General features: G+C 37.2%; 1 protein-coding gene across 2 annotated transcripts in view; it reads right to left on the bottom strand.

Moving 5' to 3' along the window:
• Window positions 1-18,672, bottom strand: part of PAK1 (p21 (RAC1) activated kinase 1) — a 96,784-nt gene that overhangs the window by 33,309 nt on the left and 44,803 nt on the right. For both annotated transcript variants that reach the window (XM_021715744.1, XM_021715743.1), the window contains one exon: window positions 719-835. In XM_021715744.1, the coding sequence (XP_021571419.1) occupies window positions 719-835 (117 nt within the window). The remainder of the gene's footprint in view (window positions 1-718; window positions 836-18,672) is intronic.

The following is an 18,672-nucleotide window of genomic DNA, read 5'->3' on the forward strand; positions in this document are numbered from 1 at the left end:
TAGATGCTTCTTTCGTTATGAAGCTCTCACCATAATAAAAAACCTAAACATAGAAAAAGAGTATCATCTGATGGTAGGTCAGTGCTCAATGGTGATAAATCAGGTAAAGCACAGGGACTAGATTGTTCAAAACAAGGGTAAAGGGACTATGGCTATTCTGAGATGCAGGAACCTCAAAAGAAGTTAAATAGAAATCACTGCCAGCATCCGGCATCAAAATGCACTCCTGATGTCCAGTATATTAATAGCACTAATGTATTTATAAATTCTCTTGGGTCTTTCAATATCATCAATGATGCTCTGAGAGGCTGAACGCTGCACATTTAACAGAGAAGAAAAGATCTATCGCAAGACAATTTGTTGCTTCCCTAGAGACTGGAATAATTTATGTTAGTCCTGCACTAAGTACCATCAATCCTGTGTATCTTCCTGTCCTATCTGTGGAGAACAGGCTAAGTAAACCAGGACTGGATGGTACAAACATCACTTACCTAGGATACTTTGGGGCTATCTGCAAACCAATGATAAATAAGTACACTGCTTTTCATTTTTAATCATATAGAAAGTAGCTTCAGTCAAAGTCGTTCAGTTATTTCACCAGCTTCAACATCTAAGGACCTGGCCCAGAATACTAAGTTTCTAGGCCTCAGCACCAGCCCCTCCCTCTCTGTCCTCACTCTAATAAATCACAAAGCTGGTCAGGCTCTCAGAGACTCACAGATTTTGTGTGCTCTGGGCGTGGAGCAATCACTGGAGGTGGGGTAGCATCATCATCATCATCTTCATCTTCTGAAACTGGAGGCACTGCAGGGGTCTCTGACACAGTCTTCACGTTCTATGCAGGGAAGAAAAGCCAGATTCATCTGGTCTAGCTCCATGGAACTTAGCTTATCAGGATCACCAATCAAGAAATCCTGTCTTGACACCCCTTCTGAAACCCACATTACCTTCTAAGCTTGCCACCTCTGTATAGCTCGTCTCAAGAACTCAGTCCATTTCCCTTTTTTTTGAGTCAGGATCTCACTCTGTTACTCAGACTGCAGTGCAGTGGTGCGATCTTGCCTTGTCACAGCTTTGACCTCCTGGGCTCAGGCAATCTTTCTGCCTCACCTCATCAAGAAGAATATCAGGATCCCCTTGTCCAAAGAGGAACATCAGTTTCTCCCCAGACCAGATGCTATCTATCCCTCTAAACTTCCATCCTGCCCTGGAATAGAACTTACCAGTACCACTAATTAGATCTGCCTATAATCTGTGACAACCTGATTTTTCCATGTAAACTTTAACAGAGTGGCAGGTTTTAGGGAAGGTCTAGGCAAAACTATCATGCCATTACTGTTTAGCATACAGAATCAAGAGACAAAGTACCTCCAAAACATGAGATGTTTGATAGAGATATGATTATATCATTTGATCAGCATAGGACCAGAGATTCACATTTTGCTAGGGATCTTTTAAGATATACTGATATAATTCAACAGTTTCAGATATTTTCAGTGCACCCACTCTGTGCTCAGTAAGATACTGTAATGGATCCTGATGACATAAAAGTAGAAAAATGACAAAGATGGTCCATGTCCTAAAGTAGTCACTGTCTGGTAGGAGACAGAGGATGAGTTTTCTTCTGAGGCTTCCTAAGGGAGGAAAGCCAAGAGTCAGAATAACAGAGGATAAATGGAAGAAATAAGGACTAATAGACCAGAGCTAATAAGTGTGGGAGACTGGCTTTTAATGACATTTGACATATTAAGGTAAGGAAAACTGGCAATCTCATTGATTCTAACGGGACTTCTAGCATAACTTAAAACATAACTTAAAAACATAACTTAAAAACTGCCAATGCCAGATATATATAAGCAGTAGTAGTGACCATAGGCAATGAATCTCTCCTCCTGGTCTGAAGTTTCATGACTCTAGAAATATGAAGGAAGAGGGTGATATAATTCAAGGAGTGATATAACTGAAGGTAATCTTAAGTTACTTTCAGTTCCAAAATTCAATAGAGATTCTTTCCCTCTCAAAGCACGTGTTGTGACATTTTTCTGCTCTAATTTCTTTTCTTTCCACTATTCCACTCAACAAAATGTAACTAGAAACCTAAGATGGGAATGAAGTTGACTCAGCAAACCTCTTATAACCAGATACCCTAAGTGCTCCCCTGACGTATGCCATAAACACTAGGTTTATTTGCTTTCTAAATCCCTGTAGAGAAGAGGATTTTATCATCTTCTTCAGTGAAACATTCTGTTTTCTGTGAGTGACAACTTTGGTCAGTGGCATTAATATTTGGCAGAGTTAAAAAAAATCTAGGTTTCTGTCCAGATTTTTACTTATGAGCCCTGTGTCCTTGAGCAAGGCTCTAAGTCTCATATTTCTCATCTGTAAAATGGAGATAATGACTGCAGCTCGTTGCCTACTTCAGAGGGCCACTGGAAGAATAAAATGAAGCAATGAGGACATAAAAACACTGAAAATGGTAAAGAGCTAGAAAAATGTAAGTAATCCACTAAAATACCATTACATCTAATAACCACAAAGCTCTGTTTTAAACAAAAGCCAAAAACTCCAATTCATCATCCATCCATTCATCCATCCATCCATCCATCCATCCATCCCTCCCTCCCTCCCTCCATCCACCCATTCATTCATCCATCCTCTCTGTCTATTCTAGGCTCTAGGCTACAATAAAGGATACAACAGATAAAGTCCTTGGTCCTATGACTTACATTCTAGAAGAGGACAGAGTTCAAAACAATCACCAAGGTGCCTACTCCCATAAAATAAACACACAGGGATATGGATTGGAAGAGGGAGGTGGGAAGATACTACTTTAAAGATAGGATAGTGGTGGGCAGGTCTCTCTAATGAGATGTCACACAACAGTGACCTGAATAAATTGAAGGAGAAGTCACAGGGCTCTCTGGGAAAAGGATATTCCTGGCAGGTGGAAGCAGTTCAAAGACCCTGAGATGAAAACATGCTTAGAGTGTTCCCACAACCCCTAGAAATTCTATCTATGTGGCTATAACAAAGAAAGCAGAGGCAAGAAAAAGGGCAGGCAGTTAGCTAAGAACCAGATGATGTAAAGCCACAAAGGCCAAAATAAAAAACTTCAGAGTTTAGACCTAGAATAAGAAGCCATTGAAGGACTGTGGGCAGAATAATGTTATAATTCATATATCTTTTAAAAGTATCTAATACGGGCAGCAAACAGACACATGAAAAAGTGCCCAGCCTCACTAATCATCAGAGAAATGGAAGTCAAAGCCACACTGAAATACCATCTAACCTCGTAAGAATGGCCATCATTAATAAAATAAACAACAACAGATGCTGGCAAGGATATGGAGAAAAGGGAACACTTCTACACTGCTAGTGGGAATGCAAACTAGTTCAACCTCTATAGAAAACAGTGTGGAGATTTCTAAAAGAACTAGAGATTGACCTTCCATGTGACTCAGGAATTCCCCTACTGGGAATATACCCTGAGGAATTCAAAGCATTTTACAAAAAAGATACCTGCACAAGCATGTTTACTGCAGCACTATTCACAATAGCAAAAATATGGAACCAACCATGCTGCCCATCAAAACTGGACTGGATAAAAAAAATTGTACATGTACACAATGGACTATTACACAGCCATAAAGAAGGACAAACATATGGCCTTCACAGCAACTTGGATGGATTTAGAGTCTATCATACTCAGTGATCTGTCACAGAAACAAAGAACAGAGTACCACATGTCCTCACTTATAATTGGACCCTGAACATTAACCATAATACTATAAGAAAGGGATTGGCAGTAGCAGGATACTGCCACAGTGGGGGGAGACACAACATCAATAAGGGTAACTGATCTCTCCAAAGGACACCCAAAGTGCACGATCTCTCCAAAGTGCACGATGTCCACTTGTATACCTAATCCTGAATTGTATCCCACATCTTTAAAATAAAATATATAATTAATTAATTTGAAAAAACCTATTAAAATGTTTCTCACAAATTAGAGAAAAGAATTTTTTCTATTCACTGGTTTATTTATTTAGCTATTTGTTTATTTTTAAAACGTCATTAGCTTTAGGGGATACAAATGGCTTCTGGGTACATGGATGCATTCTGTGTGGTGAAGAAGTCTGGGCTTTAAGTGTACCTGTGACCCCTACTAGTACACACTGTACTCAACAGGTAATTTTTCATCCTCCCCCTGCCCACCTCCCCTTCCTGAGTCTCCAGTGTCCATTATACCATTCTACATGCCTTTGCAGACTCTTAGCTTAGCTTCCACCTATAAGTGTGAACATGTGGTATTTGGTTTTCTGTTTCTGTGTTACTTCACTTAGGTACATGGTCTCCAATTCCATCCAAGTTGCTGCAAAATACATTATTTCATTCTTTTTTATGGTTGAATATTATCTATGGTGTGTATATATATATAGACAGACCCCATTTTCATTATTCACTGATCAGTTAATGGGCATTTAGCTTGATTCCACATCTTTGTAATTGTAAACTGTCCTGCAATAAACATGAGTGCAGGTATCTTGTTTGTATAATAATCTCTTTTCCTTTGCGTGGATACCAAGTAGTGGGATTGCTGGATCAAATGGTATACTTACTTTTATTTTATTTTATTTGCAAAATCTCTATACCTATATCCATAGAGATTGTACCAATTTATACTCCCACCAACAGTGTATAAGCATTCCCTTTTCGTTGTTTTTTGATTTCTTAAATAATGGCCATTTTGACTGGCATAAGGTGGTATCTCATCGTGTTTTTAATTTGCATTTGCCTGACGATGAGTGATAATGAGCATTTTTTCATATGATTCTTGGCTATTTGTATATCTTCTACAAAAGATTTTTTCAATCATTGGCAATGAGATGTCATACAACAATACAAATCCTTATTTTCTTATTCTTTTTTTTTTGAGTTGGAGTCTCACTCTGTCGCATAGGCTGGAGTGTGGTGGCACGCTCCCGGCCACCGCTGCCTTGACCTATTGGGCTCCAGTGATCCTTCTACCTCAGTCTTCCAAAAACCCTCATTTTCTAAAAAACTTCGTGAAAAGTACCAAAGAAAATTTGCACCTATAACTTAATGAACTCAAAGGTTTCTGGTTCTTAGTTCTTTTAAAGTATAGTCTGATGGAGTACTCAGAGCTTTCAGAAAGAGTATCAAATTTATTACTTCCTGAAATATTGTATTAACAGCACTTTTATTCCTCATATGTTCATACATATATGCTGATATATCATCTCCCTTGCCTTAAATGCAAAAATATTCATCACATGCAAGTTTTCTATTGCAAACAGGCAAAGAGTATTAAATAATCTATGATACTATCTACTTTTTTGAAGACACCAGAACCAAAACAGAGTAAAACAAAAATGTTACTAAAGAATCAAAGTCTTCTTAACTTCAGATAGCATCAACTGTTCAACGTATTCTAAAGTGGTTTTTTTTTTATTTTAAAGATATGAGGTACAACTCAGGATTAGGTATATAACTTTAAAGTATTCTATTTAAAGTATTAAACTATTAAAGTATTCTACAAGCTTAAATTTTTTTATTACAAAAATGTATAAACGGTGTCCTTGATTATATTCTTGCAATTAGGGCATTTGTTTAAAGAAGAGGTATGTTCTTAGCAAACTACCAGACGACAGTAAGGAATAAATACTAAGGAAACTTATTTGTCCATACCTACTTTGTAAGTTCTTTCTTCTTGCAACTTCCTCAACCATTCTTTCAATGACAGACCTTGGACATCCTCTGTTGGAATATATTTCATATACTTTTCCACTATTGTCATTTTTAGGTTTGTCTTTCCTTATTTTTTCTTTTTCTTCTTTATTAGAAATGCTAACAAAATGTCACTGACTATCTTATAATTCTCTTCATTTGTAAACCTTTTATTTTATACTGCCTGTTTTATCAGGCACTATTGAACAGTTAAAAACTGATATTTTTGGAATCCACCAGCTTGGGTTCAAATCATGCTTTTACCACTCACGAACTAGAATTTTGGGTAAGATATTAACTCTCTGCCTCTGTCTTCTAATTTATAAAATGGAGCCAGTAATAGTACTTGTTTAGGTGCTATTTAGTATGAGGTTAAATGAGATACTCTATGTAAATCTCATTTTTAAAACATTCAAATGTTGGCTATGATAATGATGTCAGCCGGATGATTAGAAGGTGCTCAGTACAGGATTGCTATATTATTACGTCTTATGCAACAGTAGGATAAACTGGAATGAAATAGCTAAACAATAGGACACTCTGGATTTAGAGTCTATTATACTCAGTGGTCTATCACAGAAACAAAAAACAGAGTACCATATGTTCTCACTCATAAGCAGACCTTGAACAATTATCATAATACTTAAGAAAAGGATTGGCAGTAGTGGAAAACTACCAGGGGAGGTTGGGTGGGATTGGAAGTTGAGGGAAACTGCCAGGGGAGGGAGGGGCACACCTCATCAACAAGGGTACCTGCATAATTAACATTTGTATACCTAGCCCTGAATTGTACCCCACATCTTAAAACAAACAAACAAAACAGGACACTCAACAACAAGGGAGTAGAGATAAAGAGAATAGGATTATGGAGGCAGAGACCAAAATGGTGAAGAATTGTACTATTAACTGACTTAAACCATTAGCCTATATTTGACAGTAAAAATCAGTGGGTCTGATGGTTTTTTTACACCCTATAAGAGTTTATTTGCTTTATTATATCTTCAACATAGTCTAAACCAACTCTCAGTATAGATAGGCTGGTAAAACCCATCTTGGGAAGGTATCAAGGTTCAGCTAAGATGGTCAAAAACAAATCTATGCCCTAAAGCAATTTTGGTGGCCAGCAGCTGCCTAATAAGGAAAATATTAAAGAGGAAAATGACTAGGTAGCAGAATCATAACTAAAGTCTCTGAGCTACTAGGAATGATGTAATGCAAACAGACTGAAAAGGGCCACTGAAATTTGACAACCTAACCCAGAGAGAAGATAGTAGCCAGGGTGTGCTCTCTAAGCATTTTGTCCCAGTAGGAAGACTGTGCCAACCCTAGAATAAGGTCAACTTGATACTTTTCCTTCAGCTAGGCAGACCAGGCTAAACAAAAAATCTGTTTCCCATTCTTGGAGAAGCAGTGTGGTAAAATGGGAAGTAATCCATATCAGGATTTTAAAAGTTCATTACACTCAGCCCTCTGTACTCTGGCCTCATTGCCGCTGCCTTCACTTAGGCACCATGATCTCTCACTTTTTCCAATTCTTTACAAATCTTCTTCACTGCTTTCTACACCTCCAGTTTTGCCTTCTCCAATGCATCTTTCATAACATTCCTGAATAACGTCTTTATCTTTTTGTTTTGTTATTTTAAAAATATAAGCAGACTACCATGCCAGGTATAGCAGAGAGAGGAGACTGGCAAAGACTCTATATCAAAAAAAAAAGCAACTATAATTCAATTGACAAGAACCATTTCAAGCCGGGCTCAGTGGCTCAGCCTGTAATCCCGTGCCTTTGGGAGGCTGGGTGAGTGGATTGCCTGAGCCCGCGGGTTCGAGACCCGCCTGGGCAGCGAGACCTCATCTCTACAATAAATCAAAAAAAAAATCAGCCGGGCGTGGTAGCGCATGCTTGTAATTCCGGCTACTCGGAAGGCTGAGGCAGAAGGATCGCCGGAGCCCAGCAGGTCGAGGCTGTGGTGGCCGGGAGCGGCCACTGCACTCCAGTCTGGGTGACAGAGTGAGACTCCAACTCAAAAAAAAAAAAAAAGAACCATTTCAGTACTCTAGAAATCTGACAAAGGCATACAAAATACTAAGAAGTGCTTATGATTGATAAATGCCTGAACTTTGGGTAAAAATAATAGGAATCTCTGAAATTTTGGCTAAGAGTTGTTCCTATCTATGCCACTCCCAGCTCTGGCACTGTGGGAGTTCCACCAGGACAGAAGAAGCTGTAACTACATAGTCTAAGAATGCTTGTTTTCATTTGGAGCTGTGGGCAATGCCCAGGCCCAGTGGCACTGTCAGTGAAAGTGACTTCGAAGGCAGTAGCACTGGAGGGCCAACCATTCCACTCTATTAGAAGAAGCTGTAATACTGAGTAGGGAAAAAAAAATTCTAGCTGAGGCTGCTAACAGGCAAAGAAGACACTAGAAAAGCCCCATGCTAGTCACACAAGTCTGGCTGTGTGCTTGTACATAAAAGATTCCACAGGGCCCAACAAAAAGTAAAAGCTGGGACAGGACAAGAAAAAGACTTGTACTTCCCTACCTACACGAAGACTCCTCAGCAGAGGCAAGGAGCCTCACAGAACTGAAATTTTTTTTTTTTTTTTTGAGTTGAAGTCTCACTCTGTCGCCCAGACTGGAGTGCAGTGGCTGCTCCCGGCCACCGCAGCCTCGACCTGCTGGGCTCCGGCGATCCTTCTGCCTCAGCCTTCCAAGTAGCCAGAATTACAGGCATGTGCTACTACGCCCGGCTGATTTTTTGATTTATTGTAGAGATGAGGTCTCGCTGCCCAGACGGGTCTCGAACCCGCAGGCTCAGGCAATCCACTCACCTCAGCCTCCCAAAGGCGCGGGATTACAGACTGAGCCACTGAGCCCGGCTTGAACTGAAATTTTTTTAACACAACCTCTGTCAAATCCTCGGGTGAAGAGTAAGCTAAGCAAACAAGGTGAGCTTCTGGAGAGCTAGGCTACAAAAACAAAACAAAAAAACACTGAGCAAAGACATCAATGGCCACAGACGGAGACATATTTCATAGATGTAGCCTTAGTAAGTCAACACAAAACCAACAAATAAGCAAAAAAGCAAGCAACCTTGGGTTAAGGAGCAGGTTTCAGTATTGGTACAAAATATAATCTAAAATGTTGACTTTTCAACAAGAAATTACAACTCATGCAAAGAAACAGGAAAGTATGGCCTAGGGGGGAAAAGCAATCAACAGAAACTCCCTCTGATTGTCCCCCAAACTTTCGATTTAGCAAATAAGATTTCAAATTGGATACTATAAATATATTCAAAACACTAAAAGAAACTATGTTTTAAGAGTTAAAAGAAAATATAACAACAACGAAACAACAAACAGATTCTCAGTGAAATTACTTTAAAACAACCAGAGGGAAATATTGCAGGTAAAGAATAAAATAACAAGTAACAAAACTCACTAAAGAAGCTAAACAACAGACTCTATATGGCAGAAGAAAGAATTAATGAATTTGAAAACAGACCCATAGAAATTATCCAATGTAAAGAACAAAGAGAAAAAAGTATTGAATAAAAACTAACAGCGCATCAAAGAACTGTAGAACAACATAATGCATATCGACATATATATGATAGAAATCTCTGAAGGAAAAAAGAAAAGGGAGCAGAAAAAAATATTTTAAAAAGTCGCAACTTCCAAAACTTGATAAAAATATTAATCTACAGATCCAAGAACCTCAATAAACCCCAAGTAGGGAAACACAGCAAGATTCACACCTAGATACATCTGAAAGACTGCTGCTGAAAACCAAAATGAAAATCTTGAAAGCAGCAAAAGAAAAATGGAATCATGCACAAAGACAATCAGTATAGTTAACAGCTGACTTTTGATCAGAATATTTTAAAAATCAGAATAAAAACTTCTGATCAGAAACAACGGAGGCCAGAAGGCAACGGAGGCCAGCTGGTCATCCAAACAGCTGAAATTTTCAAAAACTGCCAATCAAGAAACCTATATCCAACTATTCTTCAAAAATGGATGAGATAAAAACATTCTAGATTAATACAGACAAGGAGAGTTTATTGCTGGCAAACTTGATTTACAAGACATACCAAAAGAAGCCTATCATACTGAAAGGAAATAACACAAATGGTAACTCAAGTCCACAAGTAATAGTGTAGAGCAGAGGAAATGGTAAATATGTGGAATAACATGGAGACTTTATAAATATACTTTTAAAATTTTCTCCCACTGACTTCTTTAAAAAACATAAGGTTGCATAAAGCCATAATTATAATGTTATATTGCTAGTTGTTTAATAAATATGAGGGGGGACCCCAAAAAACCTAGAATTTATTTACAAAAATTGTGTATGTATTCTTATTCATTTAAACATCAGTCACTTTCAAAGTACTCTCAGTTTGATCCAATACACCTATCAAGATACTTTTTCCACTGCTCAAAACAGTTTTTGAACTTGTCAATTTTGATGCCTTTTAGTGCTTCTGCTGTTTTTTGTTTCACCTCTTCCACATTGACAAAACTTTTCCCTCTGAGGATTTTTCATCCAGGGAAAGACAAAAACATTGGGGTAAAAATAGGTGAATAGGAAAGGTGAGGCATGGGGTCATGCCATTTCTGGTCAAAAACTGCTGAACACTCAGTGCAGTCTGGGCAGGTGTGCTCATAAATCACCCATCATGAAATGGGCAAACTCGTTAAAAGAACCTCCAAAAAAATTCACTGAAGCCAAACACAGCCTCTCACAACAACACTAGCAGGTACACTGATCCTGATGGGTTCCTAGATCACTCACCTAGCAGGGGAAGCCTGTACTAAGAGAGTACCACCCTCTAAAAAAAAATTCTGGTTTTTTTGGGGTTCTCCCTCATATAGTATATGCATGTATATACATATATATATTCATACACACTCATATTATATATATGAATGAGTGACAATAATAGCACAAAGAAGGGGCAAAGAATGATGGTATTCTGGTGCAAAGTTTATATGTTTTATGGGAATTCAGTTACTATTAATCTGAAGTAGATTGTAATAAATTAATACCAAGAGAAACCACTAAGAAATACAGTTTTAAAAATTAATATGATACAATAAAAATACTTATTTAATAGAAGACAGCAAATGAGGAATAGAAAAAGTTAAGATTCATACAGAATACAAATAGCAATTAGGTAAATGTGAATTCAAACCAAACAATAATTACATTAAACATGAATAGTATAAACAGCCAACAAAAGGCATAAATTGTCTGACTAAAAGGAAAAGCAAGATTTGACTATATGATGCCTATAAGAGAAACATTATAGATTAAAAGACATGAATAAGCTGAAAGCAAAACAATAGAGAACTATGTACTATGCAAACAGTAACCATAAGAAAGCCAAAGTGGCTATGTTAATTTTTTAAAAATTGACTTTGAGAAAGGAAATATTATTTGAGACAAAGAGGGGCATTTCAAAATGATAAAAAGTCAAAACAATTGATATAACAATTCTAACAACAATTATATAACAATTATAAATATAACAATATAAATATACATACAAACTAACAGAGCAGTTTTGCATAAAGCAAGAAATATCAGAATTGAAGTGAAAAAGAGACAATTCTATTATAGTTAGCGATTTCAATTATAGTTGGATATTTCACTATTCCACTTTCAATAATAATTAACTGAACCAAAATGAAAATGAGCAAGGATACAGAAGACATGAACAACACTGTCAATCAGTGACATACATAGAGCATTCCAACCAATGTCTATGGAGTATGTATTCTTTTCAACTCTACATGAATCATTCACCAGAGTAGACTATATTCAAGGACATAAAACACATCTCAATAAATTAAAAAAGACTGAAATCACACAAAACAAATGAGGGGGGAACCCAAAAACCCCCAGAATTATCATCTGGAGGGCAAGCCCCTTGTAGCACAAGCTTCCTTGCTAGGTAAGTGTTCTAGGAACCTATCAGCATCAGTGGACCAGCTAGCATTGTTGTGAGGGGCTGTGTTTGGTTGAGTGAATTTTTTTTGTAGATTCTTTCAGTGCATTTGCCTATTTCGTGATGGGTGATTTATGAGCACACCTACCCACACCGTGCTGGGTGTTCAGCAGTTTTTAACCAAAAATGGCATGACTCCCATGCCCCACCCTCCCTAGTATCCACTCTCACCCTGGGCGACTTTTTTTTTCTTTTCCTGGATGAAAAAAGTCTTTAGAGGGAAAAGTTTTGACAATGTGGAAGATGTGAAACAAAAAACGGCAGAAGCACTAAAAAGCATCAAAACTGACAAGTTCAAACACTGTTTTGAGCAGTAGCAAAAGTGTCTCAGTAGGGGTATTGCATCAAATGAAGAGTACTTTGAAGGTACTGAAGTTTAAACGTGTAAGAATAAATACACAAGCCGGGCTCTGTGGCTCAGCCTGTAATCCCGCACCTTGGGAGGCTGAGGTAAGTGGATTGCCTGAGCCCGCAGGTTCAAGACCCGCCTGGGCAACTTGGTGAGAGACCTCATCTCTACAATAAATCAAAAAATTAATCGGGTGTGGTAGTGTGCGCCTGTAGTTCCAGCTACTTGGAAGGCTGAGGCGGAAGGATCGTCGGAGCCCAGCAGGTCGAGGCTGCGGTGGCCGGGAGCGGCCACTGCACTCCAGTCTGGGCGACAGAGTGAGACTCCAACTCAAAAAAAAAAAAGAATAAATACACAATTTTTAAATAAATAAATTTCAGTGTTTTTTGGGGGGTCTCCCCTTATATTATTTGACCACAGTGGAATTAAATTAGAGATCAACATCAAGAAAGACATTTCTCTAAAGAAAATATACAAATAGCCAATAAGCACATGAAAAAACACTCAACATCATTAAAGTTGGAACCCTAATAATTGCTGGTGGAAATGTAAAATGGTGCCAACACTGTGGGGAAAAGTCTGACAGTCCTCAAAAGGTTAAACATAAAGTTATGATATGATCCAGCAATTCCGTGACTTAGGCAAATACCCCAGATAAATGAAAGTATACATCGACACAAAATCTGTATGTGAATATTCATAACTGCATTATTCATAATGACCAAAAAATGGAAGCAACTCAAGTGCATATTAAATGATGAATGGACAAACAAAATGTAATGTATCCAGGCAATACATTATTTGGACATAAAAAGAAATAAAGTACACCATACTGATATATGCTACAACATGGATGAACTTCAAAAACATTATGCTAAGTAAAAGAAGCTACACACAAAAGATTACATGTTGTATGAGTCTAAATAAAATGTCTAGGAAGACAAATTTATGGAGACAAAAGCAGATCAGTGGTTTCCTAGGGCTGAGCATGGGAGTTTGAATAAATGGTAAAGGGACACAAGGGAACTTTTTGAGATAATGGCTACACAACTATAAATTTATTAGAACCACTGAATTGCCCACCACCAATGAGCTTAAAATTCTAGTCAGCATTTTAGTGCCTCAATCATAAATATGAGTAGACCTCTAAGTATTACCAAATAGGTAAGGAACACCTCTAACATAAAAGGGAGAAACCAAAATAAACGGGGGAAAGAGCAACCTGAAAGAAACAGACTAAATATGAAGAAGAAAATATCAAAAGAAAGTCTATCATTAATCTCCTAAGAGATTAAAAAAAAAAAAGATAATTTTGGAAACAAGAATACAATGCTATAACCCTTTTTAAATAAAAGAGTGCTTGGAAATTAAACATGAAAACAGAAATGAAAATTTCAATAGATAGGTTGAAAGATGAAGATATATAGCTCCCCCAAAACAAAACAAAGGAAAGGAAAATAGAGAATATATTTTTAAAATGGAACATCAGTCTGAAAGGTCCAAAATCTAAATAAAAGAAGTTCCAGAAAGAGAGGACAAAGAAAGCAGGGGGGAAGAAACAATAATTAAAATAATTCAAGCAAATTTCCTATAACTGAAGATTTGAGTTTCCAGGCTGAGAGTCCACAAAGCTCTTTGCACAATAAATAGACAAAAATAAAAATAATTATAACATTTCAAAGCAACAATGACAAAGAAAATCCTATAAGCTTTCTTATGGAAAAAAAGGTCATATATAGTGGAGTAGAAATAAAATGGCTTTGGACACAGCAGTACTAAAAGCTAGATGACAAAAGTGCAGTATTTTCCAAATTCTGATGAAAAACTGTTTCCAACCTAGAATTTTATAATCAGTCAAAATATGAACCAAATATGAGAGTAGAAGCGAGAACGTCCCTCCCACCCCCCATTTTGAGACATGAAAGATATTAAACATTTACTTTCCATTTACTTTCTCAAAGCTACTAGAGAATTTGCTCCATCAAAATGTGAAAGTAAACTTAACATAAATGTATAGCATAGAAAAAATAGAAACACCAACAAAGAAATACAAATGGATTGCCAAGACAATGGTGAAGGAAGATCCCAGAGTGACAGCTATTTATTACAATGTTTTTAGTCCTACTTGACTTTTTAATCCAATTAAATTGGATTTGGGTAAAAATAATAATTTTAAGTGAATATTCTTAAGCACTTAAAATTATTATTACTATTTGCAATTATTGTTACTATTTGGTATTTAGCCTTTCAGAGATGATCTGTGGCTGGTAAACCTTGATCTTCACATGTCCAAATATATCTCCATTTTGACCTTATGCTTGAATGCTAGCTTGATTGAGAATTATTGGTTCTAAATCATTTTCCTCATACCTCTGAAGATATTGCTTTTTTGTCTACCATTGCTAATGAAAAGTCTGATGTTAATGTCCCTTTGAACATTAGTTGTGTATTCTCTTTGGAAACTTTTGTGATTTTTTTCTTTATCCTTGGGTTTCTTTCCAATTATCTAGCTTGGTCATTAGTAAGCCTTTCATCTGAAGACTCATGTCTTTCTTTAGCTGGAGGAGTTTTCTTCTATTATTTCTTTGCTTATTTTTTCACACCACTACCTCTGTTCTCTAAGTCTTCCTGAATCCTCTTGATTAGTCTTCTATTGTCCCTTATTCTCAAATTTTCTACCTTTTATATTTTATATCATTAATTCCTTCTTCACTTACATGCATTTGTTCTTTAATCATTATAAAACTTATTTTTTATTATATTTTTAATTCCAAGAACACTCTTCTGATGGCTGTTTTTGGAGATGCAACAGCTATAAAACCTCTCTGAACATATTGTTTTGTTTTGATTTCCTAAATTATCTATTTCCTTTAGGGTTAGTTTTCCTTTTTTCTTTCTTTTTTTAGAGACACAGGGTCTGGTTCTGATATCCAAACAATGGCATGATCATAGCTCACTGCAGCCTTGAACTCCTGGGCTCAAGTGATCCTCCTGCCTCAGCCTCCAGAGTGGTCACAACAGAAGGTGTCACACTTAGTTAAATTTTTTTAATTTTAATTTTTGTAGAGAATGCATGTCACAATGTTGCCCAGATTGGCCTGGAACTCTGGCCTCAAGCAATCCTCCTCTGCCTCAGCCTCTCAAAGTGCTAGGATCACAGGAAAGCTATCACATGTGGCAAAGTTTTATTTATTTATCTTGGTCCTTTTTCTTTAATGCTTTATTTCTCTCAAATGTCTAGAGATCCTTGGCTGTCCATTCATATTTATGAGGGAAGGACTAAATTAGTATATGTAACTAGCATGAGTTTTTCCTGAACTTATGTAAGCCTGTTTCACTGTCCCCTATGAATGAGGTCTGATACAGTCTGTAAGGTATGGAGAAATGGTCACTGGCAAGTGTTACCTTAGGGTATGCAGGCATGAAAAAGCAAGTAGCACAGAGATTCCTTTCCTCCAAGGTATCAAAAGTATGAGACGTGACTTTTGGGATGGAGAACTTTAATGTATTTTCTTCTACTGCAGAGCTACATTTTGTTTTCTCTTCTTTATATCTGTGGTAGAATTGTGTAGTTAACTCAGGTTCCACTCTGATTCTCTCTCAGGCCCCTAAACCCATACCGGGAGCGTTCTTCAAGTCGGCAGTTTACTTTTGTTTGTGTGTTTTTTTGTTTGTTTCTTTTATTTGTTTTGAAATTGTGGGGTACAGTTAAGGGTTAGGTATACAAATATTCACTGTGAAGGTACCCTTGTTGATGAGGTGTGCCCCCCTCTTTCCCAGGCAGATATCAACTACCATTAATCCCAACTCTCTGTCCCTGCTCCCTATAGTTTCCCGCCACTGTCAATCCTTTTCCTATAGTATTACAGTAGTTCTTCAAGGTACATTTATAAGTGAGAACATGTGATACTCAGATCTTTGTTTCTGTGAAAGATCACTCAGTATTATAAATTCTAATTCCATCTAGGTTGCTGCAAAATTCATGATTTTGTTCTTCTTTATGGCTGCATAATATTCCTTCAGGTATATGTACCACATTTTTAAAATCCAGTCCTCTTTTGACGGGCAACGTGGTTGGTTCCATGATCTTGCTATTGTGAACAATGCTGCAATAAACATACATGTGCAGGTATCCTTTTTATAGAGTTATTTGAGTTCTTCTGGGTATATTCCCAGTAGGGGGATTGCGAGGTCATATGGAAAGTCAATTTTTAGAGCTTTTAGGAATCGCCACACTGATTTCCATGCAGAAGATTGAAATGGGATCCCTATCTATCCCCATACACAAAAATTAACTCTAAATGGATCAGAGACCTAAATGTAAAACCACAAACCGTAAGAACCTTAGAAAATACAGGACACACCCTTATGGAAGTTGGAACTGGCAACCAATTCCTGAGTAAAACCTGAAATGCTCAGGCCATAAGAGATGAGATAGACAAGTGGTACCTCACTAAACTGACAAGCTTCTGCAAAGTCAAAGAAACCATAAAGAGAGCAGGGAGACAGCCCACAGACTGGGAAAAAATATTTTCCAACTCCATGTCTGACAGAGGCCTAATATCAACGATCTACAAGGAACTCAAACATGCTAAAAAGAAAAAAACAAACAGCCCCATTACAAAGTGGGCAAAAGATATGAATAGACACTTCTCAAAAGAAGACACACAGGCAGCCAACAGATACATGAAAAAATGTTCAGCCTCACTAGTCATCAAGGAGATGCAAATTAAAACTACATTGAGATACCACCTAACTCCAGTCAGAATGGCTATCATCAATAACTCAAAAAATAACAGATGCTGGAGAGGATGTGGCAAAAAGGCAGGTTACTTTTTAAGAAAAATATCTGGTTGTATCTTAGACTCAAAAGCACCTGCTGCCTTTTGCTTACTTATAGGCTGCCCCTGCTGTTTCAAATGTAGAATTTAATTAATTTATCCTTGAAGATGACCCAGGACGCCTTCCTGTTTCTTGTTTGTATTCCTTCAGCCCATTTTCTCTGGAGCTGCTTTTATCTTCCTAGGAGTTTTCTCCTCCACTTACTTTAAGCTATAGTGTCTTCTGTTCTGATCAGTCTGACTTTATCTGCTCTCTATTGCCCAAGAATTCCTCACAAAAGTTGACTTAGGTCATGCTTCAAATTTATTTTTAATTTGTCTTTTCTGAAATGAAGAAATTTGAGATAGCAAGCACATAATTTCCCTCCATCATCCTGACCCAATATTCAGAAGAATCTAAGGTGTTAGTTAAGACACTGTATATCTCACTGTATCAATCTTTTATTTAAAACACTCCCTTAGCTCTAGCACAAAGTCCAAGTTCTCTGGTTTGACATACTGGATCCTTAACCTGACTTCTGTTTATGTTGCCCCTCTGCATTGCCCTTTTCTCTGCCTGGTATAATTACCTGTGTTACCTAACACTATAAATTCTTGCTTACATGTTCTGATTCATCACAAAATTGTGAGATCAAGAAAAAAGACCTTATTAGCCCTTGACTCCTCAGCACACAGAGAACCTATCATATGGGAGACATTCATTTTATAAATGAGAATCAGGCACTAAAATGATACAGAATCTTAGGGTCAGATCTTAGCCCAGTGAGCCACAGATAACAAAATTTCAGAACTAAAAGGAACTGTAAAGATCATGTTTGTTAAGTGAACAAACTTTTAAGGCCTAGCATCCTGTGAAAATCTCCCTGTGCTACCAGGCAGAATAAATCACTCTGTCAAATATGACCCCACTGTGCATTATGCATATTCTTCTTGCAGCCTGTATCTCCCAGTCTATCAATCATTGTTCTTTTTCTCAAGGATTAAGATAGTGCACATTCATTTTTGTGTCACCTATTCATTTTGTGTCACCTACTTTGGCACAAATATGGTACTAAGTCAATATTTATAGTATGAGCAAATAAATGAATGCTCAAAAGAGCAGAATTTTGCACTGGATTCTACTACTAACTCACTCAAGGATAGAGAGAAAATCACTTGATCTTTTTGAGTCTCAATTTCTTAATCTGTATTATGGAAACAATTGTGTTTCATTATTTCACAAATCAAGTGAAATTATCTGTGTGAAACTAATATGGAAAACAATGACATGCTACCACAATACAAAACATATCTTCCAAATAAATAAAACTAATAAAGAAATATAGGGCACTGAGCTATAGGGACAAATGTTCTGAACCGGGGGAGAAAATATCCTTGACAGTCTGAGTGGTTTTAATTGTAGATACTAAACCAGTACAAGGTTTTACCAAGCAGGTGTTATCCTCTCTGCCATATGGCATGAGCCCCAGGGCTCTTCCTCCTAAATAACAAACAACGTAGGTAAGGCTTCACTGCAGTCTCCTTTATAAGACCTCTGTGACGTCTTCTTTCTTTGTTCCCTGCCACAGTGAACTGGGATTGGGAATCAGAAAACCCTAGTTCTAATCTGGTTCAAATTATAAATCTTCAGGAAAGTCTGTTTTTCTGGCTATGAAATGGGGATGATAATACTTCCTTCACAAGGTAATCACGAGGCTAATTATGCTAACATATATATAA

This window comes from Carlito syrichta, unplaced genomic scaffold (genome assembly GCF_000164805.1).
Source record: "Carlito syrichta isolate Samal-C Ts95f unplaced genomic scaffold, Tarsius_syrichta-2.0.1 Scaffold307339, whole genome shotgun sequence".
Lineage (NCBI taxonomy): Eukaryota > Metazoa > Chordata > Mammalia > Primates > Tarsiidae > Carlito > Carlito syrichta.